Below are 11,972 nucleotides of genomic sequence, written 5' to 3' on the forward strand. Positions count from 1 at the left end.
CATGGTGAAACTCTGACTCTACTAAAAATTAGCCAGACATGGTGGTGCACATCTGTAATTCCAGCTACTCAGGAGACTGAGGCAAGAGAATTTCTTGAATCCAGGAGGTAGAGGTTGCAGTCAGCTAAAATCGTGTCACTGCACGTCAGCCTGGGTGACAGAGTGAGACCTTGTCTCAAAAAAAAAAAAATTGATATAACATATTGTTTTTTCTTACAAATATAAAAAAGGACGCTGGGCGTGGTGGCTCATGCCTGTAATCCCAGCACTTTGGGAGGCCGAGACAGGCAGATCACGAGGTCAGGAGTTCAAGATCAGCCTGGCCAACATGATGAAACCCTGTCTCTAATAAAAATACAAAAATTAGCCAGTTATGGTGGCACACACCTGTATTCCCAGCTACTCAGGAGGCTGGGGCAAGAGAATTGCTTGAACCTGGGAGGTGGAGGTTGCAGTGAGCCAAGACCGTGCCATTGCACTCCAGCCTGGGCAACAGAGTGAGATTTCATCTCAAAAAAAATAAATAAAAATAAAATTTAAAAAGTGCCAGGCAGGAGGCCGAGGCGGGTGGATTACCTGAGGTCAGGAGTTCGAGAGCAGCCTGGCGAACATGGCAAAACCCCGTCTCTACTAAAAATACCAAAATTAGCCAGGCGTGTTGGCGGGTGCCTGTAATCTCACCTACTCGGAACGCTGAGGCAGGAGAATGGCTTGAACCCAGGAGGCAGAGGTTGTAGTGAGCTGAGATCATGCCACTGCACTCCAACCTGGGCGACAAGAGTGAGACTCCATTTCTATATGTGTTGTGTATGTATATGTATATGTATATAAAAAAGGAATCAATGTAAATGACAACTTACTTGAATTTGGTTGTGGAACTGCTCCTGCTGGGCAACTATCTGTTCTTGGCATTGTTTTTCCACCAAATTGAATAGCTGTAACCACCTGGTCTATTAAATTATAAAATATGTTAGTTAAAAATAATTTTTTGACTTAACATTTCACAGAACAATTCCTCCAGTGTAAAAGAGCACTTTTTAGGTCATGATCCATCCCGAATCCCAAGAGCCATCAGCACTCTCATAGCTGGAGTATGCCAGCACGTCACACCAAGGGAGCAGGGAGTTCTACAGAAGGCTACATTCAGCCTCAAGGCTGGGAGACTTTCAGCCACAGACCATATGCAGCAATACACAACAGCAGGAAGTGGCTATGAAAACTACCTGCCTGTGTAAAGCCTTTCAGCATCTTTCCACTCCTAAGCTCTCCTTAGACGGCTCTGCACTGTCTGGCTCCTACGCACCTCCCCACTTCATCCCAGCCCTCTGTCCCTTGCTGGCTGCACACCTGCCTCCCAGGCATCCTGTTCTTGAGCGTGCCACAATTGTCTCCCACCTCACAGCTGAGCACCTGCTGTGCCCGCCACCTGGCAAGCTCTTGCTCAGCTCTCACCATGGCTGCTGTCTTCCCATCCTGACTGCTGTCTTCCCACCCTGACTGCTGTCTTCCCACCCTGCAATTTCAGCCTAACTGTCATCTTCTCAAACCATCCTAACAGTTCCTTTCTTTCTTATCATCCTATGTATTTCCTTCATAGCATTTGCCACATCAGAAAATCTCTTAATTGTTCACTTTGTGAACTCTGTCTCCTACCCCTGCCCCACTCTAACTCCAAGCTCTCCACTAAAAACTTGTGGGGTCCTGGACAAATTTATTTGTACCTCAGTTTCCTACTTTATAAAATGGGAATAACAACATCTCATAGGTGGCTAAGAGGATTAAGTTTTATTTATTTATTTTTTGAGACGGGGCCTCTCGCTCTCTCGCCCAGGCTGGAGCACAGTGGCATGATCTGGGCTCACTGCAACCTCCGCCTCCCGAGTTCAAGCAATTCTCGTGCCTCAGCCTCCCAAGCAGCTGAGATGACAGGCATGTGTCACCATGTTTGGCTAATTTTTTTTTTTTTTAGTAGAGACACAGTTTTACCATGTTGGCCAGGCTGTTCTCGAACTCCTGACCTCAACTGATCCATCTGCCTCGGTCTCCTGAAGTGCTGGGATTACAGGCCTAAGTTTTAAATTTAAATATGATGCAGTGATCTCAATGGGGAAGCAACTCCATGTTGGAAATCTGTAAGGTCACAGTCATGACAAAGCTGGGGGGACATCACTGGCATTTAGTGGGCAGGGTCCCGGCATGCAGATCATAGGGCAGTCCCCCACGACGAAGAATTGTCCTGTGTCCATTTTCTATTACAAAACAATAAATATTTTGCACAGTATTCATAACATCAAAACAAACTTGTTTCAAAATCTCATGAGAAGTTCGTCACCCTTTCAGAAAAGCATGTTACCAGTGGAGGTGCTGTATACAATACCTGGATCATCAACACACCATAGCTACATCGATCTGTGTTCAGCTGCTGAATTCACAGTGAGTCTACATACAGGTAAACATGACTACTTCATTATGTCTTCTAATGAACATGTGCCTCACATGGATATATCCAAATACATGTTATTGATTTTTTAAAGTGGGTACAGGTAGGTTATTTTACCTATGAATTTCATTTTAGGATAATATAAATTGATGTTATTTTGAAAGCTGTTATAAAAAGAGAGCTCAGAGGCTAGGCACGGTGACTCATGCCTGTAATTCCAGCACTTTGGGAGGCCAAGGTGGGTGGATCACTTGAGTTCACGAGTTCAAGACTAACCTGGGCAACATAGCAAAACCTTGTCTCAACAAAAAATACAAAAATTAGCTGGGCATGGTGGTATGCACCTGTAGTCCCAGCTACTCGGGAGGCTGACGTGGGAGGATGGCTTGAGCCCAAGAGATTGAAGATGCAGTGAACAGAGGTTGTGCCACTGCACTCCAGCCTGGGTGACAGAGTGAGACCCTATTTAAAAAAATAAAAAAGAAAGAGAATGAAAGAGGAGAAAAAGAAACAAAGAGAAGGGAGGAAGGGAGGGAGGGAAGGAAGGAGGAGGGAGATGGGAGGGAAGGGAGGGGAGAGGTATGGAGGGGAATATATTCTGATTCTGACTTAAGATGCTGATGTCAAAAAAAAATGTTGATTTCAAATTGTTAAAAGTAACAATTTCTAGTTAAACACAAATTTTCCAGAAGTTAAACTACATTATGGCAATGCCTCCTTTGTCCTAAAGCATGTTAATTCAGGTATCAAAAGCTAATGAGGGCCAGCCATGGTGGCTTATGCCTGTAATCCCAGCACTTTGGGAAGCCAAGGTAGGCAGATTACCTGAGGTCAGGAGTTCGAGACCAGCCTGGCCAACATGGCAAAACCCCTTCTCTACTAAAAATATAAAAATTAGGTGGGCATGGTGGCACTCGCCTGTGATCTCAGCTACTCGAGAGACTGAGGCAGGAGAATCACTTGAACCTGGGAGACAGTGGTTGCTATGAGCCAAGATCGCACCATGGCACTCCAGCCTGGGCAACAGAGTGAGACTCTGTCTCAAAAACAAACAAACAAGGCCGGGCGCGGTGGCTCAAGCCTGTAATCCCAGCACTTTGGGAGGCCGAGACGGGTGGATCACGAGGTCAGGAGATCGAGACCATCCTGGCTAACACAGTGAAACCCCGTCTCTACTAAAAAATACAAAAAAATAGCCAGGCGAGGTGGCGGGCGCCTGTAGTCCCAGCTACTCGGGAGGCTGAGGCAGGAGAATGGCGCAAACCCGGGAGGTAGAGCTTGCAGTGAGCTGAGATCCAGCCACTGCACTCCAGCCTGGGCCACAGCGCCAGACTCCGTCTCAAAAAAAAAAAAAAAAAAACAAACAAACAAAAAGCTAATAAGTAGATACATTAGGGGAAACATTTAATATATTTAATAAAACATTCCATTTTTAATTGCATTTGTGTGGGCATTTTTAAAGGTCTTTCACATTAGTACATACTGATTATTATATGCAAACAAGCATAAAGTATAAAAACTGAAAACTCAATTTTTTTAAGCATATAGTAATACTTTCTTATAACTCCAATAATTATGGATAATGGATATAAATAATTATACTTAGCAGTTGCTGCTACTGAATTCTTAAACCAGGTAATCTTTCATTTCGCTTACTCTACTTGCTAAAAAATAACACAAATTATGCTTTTAAAAGTATAATTAACGTTTAAAATAAGATCTAGTGCTTTCTAAGAATTAATAATGGTTTATACATTTCTATTAAAAACTATCAAATTCAGCCTTAAGAAAGTCTATCTTGAGCATTATTCTATGAAACAAAATTTATATGTAAGGTTTTTTTTTTTTTTTTTTTTTTTTTTACTGAGGGGGTCTAGTTATGTTGCCCAAGCAGGTCACAAACTCTTGGGCTCAAGCTATCTACCTCCGCCTCCTTAAGTGCTGGGATTACAGGTTCTCTATTTTTATATATAGAGAGAGACAGGGTCTCAGTCTGTCACCTAGGCTGCAGTGTAGTGCTGTGATCATAGCTCACTGCAACCCTGACCTCCTGGGTTCAAGTGATCCTCCCACATCAGCCTCCCAAGTAGCTACGACTACAGATCCCATGCCACCATGCCCAGCTAATTTATGTATGTATTTGTATTTGTAGAGACAGGGTCTTGCTATCTTGCCCAGGCTAGTCTCAAACTCCTGGCCTCAACCAAACCTCCCACCTTGGCCGCCTAAAGTGAAAGGATTATAGGCGTGAGCCACTGTGCTCGGCCATGTAAGTATTCTTTTAACTGTCACATTTTTATATCACAGTTTAACCTATGAGCCAAAGAAAGAACCACTGATCTGAAAACAATATAATGGAATGTATCACAGCTGAATATGGTAAGGTACTAAATAGAAGCTTCAATTTATAATTAGAACATTGAAAATATTTCAAAGTGGATTTAGGTTTTTTAAAATTCCATATAAGTTACTGACAACATTACAATTAGTAACAATTTTAATAATTTTGGGATTCTCAGGTCTCTGAATGAAGACAATGTTTCAGTTCATATTTAATATACAAATTAGAATGTCTAATCAGTAATATATTGTTAAAAAATACTTTTGATCACCTTTTTCCCATTCATTCAATATCATTCCTAAATTAATATACTTGACCACTTTAGCATTAACTTAAAAGTGTCATGCTCTTCAGGACATAAGTTTCTAATAATTTAGAGTTTAGTAGAGGTATGTTTTAATATAATTATCTTAAAATTACAAAAATAAAACAAAATTAGATACCTCACAGCTTTTCCAAAGTTCCGAATCAGTCTTTCCACTGTTTTGTAGCTCTTGCATTAAAGAAGTTAGGACTTCAACTGTACCTTGAATTACAGATGGTCTGGTCTTCCCTGAGAAAGAGGATACCCCATTTGTACTAAGGTGGGGACTACTTCTGTTGAAACATAAATAATTCAAATGGTTTTCTTCACTCTATCAAAGTGTTGAATAATTCAGCAGTTCAAGATTTAGCAGAGCAGTACAAAACCACTGATATTTAATCCTTCTAATGGCACCTCATTTGTTGAAAATCTGATCACAAGTTGGTTCACAAAAGGAAAAGGGCAGTAAAAAGACCGCACTGTATTCTTTTTAAGAACACAACAGAAAGACCTTCTCCAGAAGTGAGAGAACACTCCAAAGGATCAGCAGAAAATAAAAAAAGTCTGTGCTAAACAATAAGATTAATTTCCAGCTTCTCTGATCTCCCCTATTCCAGAGGATTATTTCCCCCAACTTTAAGAACAGCCCTTCATTGTGCAGTGGGGATTCTTTCTCCACTGCCCCAAATGACAGTCAAATCTTGTTCACTGGATACCCATAATTTGGTACGATAAGCTGATGCCTATCTCGGCACTATCTCTGAATAAAAGTTGTGCCAAGCAAATTAGCAGCAAATATTCAGGACTTACTTAGCCTACTCAGTGTGTAAAACAGCACTGATTCTTTCCAGGAGTACTGCTTTTCGAAACTTCAGGTAAGTTATTTTGGATTTGTTTTATAAACACACAATATATTTCAGGACATTAAAATGTACTTAAAATCTAGTCACAAAAAGATCATTTTCATTTATTTACTGCTTGATATCCTGCTTTCTTTCACAAAGAATTTGTTTTAAAAATAAATAAATAAAAATAACAGTAAAATAATAGTTAGGACCAGTGAAAATATTACTAAAAATTCAAAGGAGGCCAGGCACAGTGCCTCACGCCTGTAATCCCAGCAGTTTGGGAGGCCGAGGTGGGCGGATCACGAGCTCAGGAAATCGAGACCATCCTGGCCAACATGGTGAAACCCCATCTCTACTAAAATACAAAAAATTAGCCGGGTGTGGTGGTGCACGCCTGCAGTCCCTGCTAATCAGGAGGCTGAGGCAGGGGAATCCCTTGAACCCAGGAGGCGCAGACTGCAATGAGCTGAGATCGTGCCACTGCACTCCAGCCTAGCGACAGAGCAAGACTCCCGTCTCAAAAAAAAAAAAAAAAAATTGAAAGAGAAGAACATATGTTATCAGTAAAGGGTTTTACATAGCTGTAATAATCCAGTTTAAATGTGGCCAATTTACCTGCCAGTCACAATGAAAAGGGAGACAAGTTTAATTGCCTAATTTTCACTAGCAAGGCACAGCTTCCTCCACCCAAATCAAACACTGTTCTCACAGGAATTTCTTCTAGAAGTGTACTTCAAAGGGACCACCAAGTAATACAAGAACCAAAATGCGAGGCCAACTTTCAGCAAGTGCATATAGATTACTGTAGGACTATTCCCCGTGCCTTTTAAAATGTACTTTCTCGGCCGGGCGCGGTGGCTCAAGCCTGTAATCCCAGCACTTTGGGAGGCCGAGACGGGCGGATCACGAGGTCAGGAGATCGAGACCATCCTGGCTAACACAGTGAAACCCCGTCTCTACTAAAAACTACAAAAAAATAGCTGGGCGAGGTGGCGGGCGCCTGTAGTCCCAGCTATAGGGAGGCTGAGGCAGGAGAATGCCGCAAACCCGGGAGGCGGAGCTTGCAGTGAGCTGAGATCCCGCCACTGCACTCCAGCCTGGGCGACAGTGCGAGACTCCCTCTCAAAAAAAAAAAAAAAAAACTTTCTCGTTTTACTTCACATATTCCTCTGTTTTTTACAACTCCCCATCCCCATTGTTTTATATACCCATGTAAGCTGCCTTAAATTCCTCCTGAAAAGGGCAGAGAATTAACAATTTTTTAAGTAATGTATTTATTTATAATTATAATACACAATTTCTTCAAGACCTACTGTGTTTAAAGTTCCTTGCCCCTTTACCAGTAAGGCCCCAAAACCGCTGTCTTCCTTTCTTCTATATGCTGTTTATAGATGCTCTCCTCTCTTACAGTCCTTGCCTCTTTGCTGTTTCTACACTACTATAAATTTAGAAACCCAATAACCAAGCTTGTCAGACTACGTGCAAATTGAAAGTAAACAGGCTGATGAAAAACAAACTAACCATGATCTGTGTTAAGACGATTAAAAAATAAAAACAAACCAATCATAGGATAGCTTAAAAATAAAATGCGCCGGGCGCGGTGGCTCAAGCCAGTAATCCCAGCACTTTGGGAGGCCGAGACGGGCGGATCACGAGGTCAGGAGATCGAGACCATCCTGGCTAACACAGTGAAACCCCGTCTCTACTAAAAATACAAAAAATTAGCCGGGCGAGGTGGCGGGCGCCTGTAGTCCCAGCTACTCGGGAGGCTGAGGCAGAAGAATGGCATGAACCCAGGAGGCGGAGCTTGCAGTGAGCCGAGATCCAGCCACTGCACTCCAGCCTGGGCAACAGAGCGAGACTCTGTCTCAAAAAAACATTAAAAAATAAAAAAATAAAATAAAATGCATTTTTAAAAAATAAATAAAATGCATAAAACACACTTTGATAACATCTATTTAGTCCACTATTTTGTCTACTTAGAGTCTGGTTTTGTCTTAACTTCCTAATACTCAACTTTAATTGCTGCTTCCCACATTGGTGAAGTATTTCTGCAACATAAAACATCATCTGTCCCAATTATTTAAAAATGTAGAAATAATATTTAGGCAACTAAATGTTAAAGATATGCTTGTAATTTACAAAAACAAAAAAGTGTAAAGTGTAAAACATGCAAAACAAGTTCTTTTTCAGAATGCTTTCCATGCAAAAGTACATATCTCTGGGAGAAATGAAAAACATGAAAATACTAAACCTATTCCTGACTTAAACAACTGTCCTTGAACATTCTTTCTTTCTTTTTTTTTTTTTTTTTTTTGAGACGGAGTCTCACTCTGTTGCCCAGGCTGGAGTGCAGTGGTGCCATCTCAGCTCACTGCAAGCTCTGCCTCCCAGGATCACACCATCCTCCTGCCTCAGCTGCCGAGTAGCTGGGACTACAGGCTCCCACCACCACGCCCAGCTAATTTTTTTTTTTTTTGTATTTTTAGTAGAGATGGGGTTTCACCATGTTGGCCAGGATGGTCTCGATCTCCTGACCTTGTGACCTGCCCGCCTTGGCCTCCCAAAGTGCTGGGACTATAGGCGTGAGCCACTGCGCCTAGCCTCTTTTTTGTTTGTTTGTTTTTAAGACGGAGTCTTGCTCTGTTGCCCAGGTTGGAGTGCAGTGGTGCAATCTTGGCTCATTGCAACCTCTGCCTCCCAGGTTCCAGCAATTCTCCTGCCTCAGCCTCCCAAGTAGCTGGAACTACAGGCGCACGCCACCACACCTGGCTAATTTTTGTATTTTTAGTAGAGACCAGGTTTCACCATGTTAGCCAGGCTCGTCTCCAACTCCTGGTCTCAGGTGATCCACCCGCCTCAGCCTCCCAAGGTGCTGGGATTACAGGCATGAGTTACCGCGCCCAGCCTCCCTGAACATTCTTGATAGGTTAAAAAATAATAATAATAATAATAATAATTCAAATCAGTAACTCTGACACTATTTGGATAAACTGGTAAATGTATGCAAATAAGGTTATTCTGATTTGTTACATTTTCTAAAATCCCATTCTTACCTATCAGTATTTAAGTTCAGTCCAAGAGAATGCAGAGAATTTTTATCAGATTCTACAGAAGATGAAGTTTTGTGTAAGGTTTTCACCAAGTCAAACTCTTCCATAGTGTAAAGAAATTGTTATATTCTCTTATTTGAAAATAAAGGTTCTTGGACTGTTTGAGGAAAGTGAATCCGTGTCATCTTCAGAGGCTTCATCGTCTACTGGCATTTTCAGTGGCTAACATTCAGAACTGTGAAATATCCTAAACTTCCAAGAGAGTCTGAAAATGAATGGGGGAAAAGAAACTACTATAAAAAGCCACTAAACCTAGCAACTGCTTTTACATAACTTTGGAAACCTTAACTTCTTTCATGCAGATCTCCATTAAGGATAGCAACAGTATTCATAATAATCAAAATGTAGAAACCACCCAAATGTCCATCAGTGGCTAAAGGGATAAACGAATGAAGCATATCCGTAGAACAGGCTAGGATTCAGCCATAAAAAGACATATGCTACAACACAGATGAACACTGAAGCTACTATGCTAAGTAAAAAAAGCCAGTCACAAAAGACCACAGACTATATGATTTCATTGATATGAAATATCTTGAATTGGCAAATTTATAGACAAATGGCTGCCAGGAGCTGGAGGAAGGAGAGAATGTGAGTGAGTGCAGTTGGTATGGAGTTTCCTTTGGGGTGATAAAAAATTCTGGAATTAGTGATGATGGCTGGACAACCTTGTGAACTAAAAACCACTGAATTGTACACTTTTAAAAGGCCGAATTTTATGGTATATGAATTATGTATTATGTATCTCAATTAAAAATCTACATCAAGGATTATTTGCAAAAGTAGCATCACCTTTTTCAGGTAATATTTCAGATTTTTATATGTTTAATAATCAACGTTCTTTTTTTTAGAGACAGCATCTTGCTACGTTGCCCAGGCTGGTCTACAACTCCTGGCCTCAAGTGCTCAGCCTTCCAAGCAGGGGGGATTACAGTGCAAACCATTTTGCCAGGCTTTACAATGAAGGTTCTAGATACAATTCTATTATGTAACAATTGGAATACTTGCATGCCTTATTCATTTGTTTAATAAATTCTACCAAGTATATATGTTTGTTGACTTATAATACAGAGACTAGAAGAACTGAACTACTTAATATTTGTTTTAAAAAGAGCCAATTAAACTGTTAACAACCATAGCTTCCCCATTGTCTGGAAGTACATTTTGAACTATATATATGGTCTTTTGTCTCTGTGCAGCTATTCTTAGAAAATAAACCAGCTGGACACACTGGAGCCTGCCTGCTGCTACTGGGAGCATGTCCCAGCTACTCTGGAGGCTGAGGTGGGAGGATCACTTGAGCCCAGGAGTTCAAGGCTGCAGTGAGCTATGATCCTGCCACTGCACTCCAGCTTGGGCAACAGACCAAGACCCCATCTCCTAAAAAATAAAAATAAAAATACTAAATAAAAAAATTATTTGCCAGGCCAACTAAAATTTCACTGAAGCTGGGTATATACAATGGCAAATTGGCTGTAACAGGTCAAACAAGATGCCTCCTTCCTGGGGAATTCATGCATTTATAAAAGAGCAAGGGAGCAAGAAGAAAAAGGAGAAATAAAGGGGAAAAAAACTTCAGCTGCTTACAAACTGAAAAGCTTAGGAATACTGTCTAGTATTCCGCTTCCGCTAGATTCCCACTTTTAGGTCCTGCTTCTATAAAGCATTACACAAAAACAGGGACCATTTCCTTCAGGGACAGGAGTGAATGCAAACGGTAACCGGACCTAACTAAATTGACTTTTCCCCAGTGGCTCAGCCCATCACCCACGACAAATGGGGCACTGAAACAGTCAAGGACTGCCCCTTCCAACTGGCAACAGAAATACCTGGATTCCAATCACCGTGCTGTTATGCCAGGAAAACACAAGCTCTCCAGGGAGATGGACCTGCAACCCCATCTATTATTTCCCCTGCTGAGGTAATCCGGATCCGGATGCAGATCCAGATGGAAAACCACTACAAATTCAAGGATGCTTCTCCATTGGAGTGGAGGTGCTGGGAGGAGGGTAGGGAAGTAAGAGGGAAAAATCCTTAAACATCCACATATACAATGCAAAAAAAATTTTTTTTATTTTGATACAGAATGAATATAAGAGCAGAGCTTTTATATTTCTCAGCAACAAGATATGACGCTTTTGGTGTCCCCACCCGCTAGCAAAAAAAGGGAGCTGGGCAAAAGGAACGATTGGCGGTTATGAAAGATGAAAGTTAACTGGGCGCTCCGCCTTGCCTGGAGGCTTGGGGGAGAGAGATTTCAGATAGGGATGAGACCAGATCCTGACATTCTGGGGCTCACAGCCAGCCCGCAATGGCTGGTGGCCGCCATGGGGTCAAAGTGGGAAGGAGAGGGAGAATCCATGCAGTCGCCTAAGCTACGGAAAGCAGGGAGGACGGAGAAAAGCCACCGCTCCTTCAACTACAACCGCGATCCCAAAAGGAAGCCGGGACACCTTGGCAAAAAACGGGGGGAAAAAATAAATAAATAAATAAATAAAACCACAAACCCCCCGCCCCTCGGGAAGGGCGCTCCGCTATTGGGCCGCGCGAGTGTCACTCAAAGGCGCCGAGTCTAGAAAAGGCGCACCGCGGCCGGGCAGAGCTCCCACACCGCGAAGGGCTGCGGTGGGGTCAAGTTCATCGGCCACCGTCTCCTCACACCCCAGCCCATCACCACACTCAGGGGGCCGCTAAGACGGTGTCTCCTAAGTCTCGTCCCCTGTCCCCAGCGGCCTACAGCTCCCTGCAGGCTGGCGGCCGCTTACCTGGCCGCCGCTCCCGCTGCCGATGTCAGGGTCAGGAGAGCGGCCTCTCGCGACCGTTACTCGAGGGAGCGCGCGCGCGCGCCCGGCGTCTCGCCGGTGATTGGCTGCCCGGAAGGAGGCGGAGACAGCCAAAGGTGGTGCGCGCGTCCACCTCGCCCTTC

General features: G+C 42.8%; 1 protein-coding gene across 16 annotated transcripts in view; it reads right to left on the bottom strand.

Annotated features, from left to right (window-relative positions):
- MPHOSPH9 (M-phase phosphoprotein 9) overlaps positions 1–11,972 on the bottom strand; it is an 84,417-nt gene extending 72,445 nt beyond the window's left edge. For 10 of the 16 annotated variants that reach the window (XM_021923108.2, XM_017946288.3, XM_017946287.3 and 7 more), the window contains exons 1-4: positions 11,812–11,971; positions 8,990–9,251; positions 5,225–5,378; positions 861–950 (exon numbers count right to left, since the gene is read on the bottom strand). In XM_021923108.2, the coding sequence (XP_021778800.1) occupies positions 861–950; positions 5,225–5,378; positions 8,990–9,093 (348 nt within the window). In that variant the 5' untranslated portion in view covers positions 9,094–9,251; positions 11,812–11,971. Of the gene's footprint in view, positions 1–860; positions 951–1,986; positions 2,250–5,224; positions 5,379–8,989; positions 9,252–11,811 lie in introns of all 16 variants that reach the window. The other 6 variants (XM_021923106.2, XM_009181952.4, XM_009181955.4 and 3 more) reach the window with 6 other exon arrangements.

This window comes from Papio anubis, chromosome 9, assembly GCF_008728515.1.
Source record: "Papio anubis isolate 15944 chromosome 9, Panubis1.0, whole genome shotgun sequence".
Classification (NCBI taxonomy): Eukaryota; Metazoa; Chordata; class Mammalia; order Primates; family Cercopithecidae; genus Papio; species Papio anubis.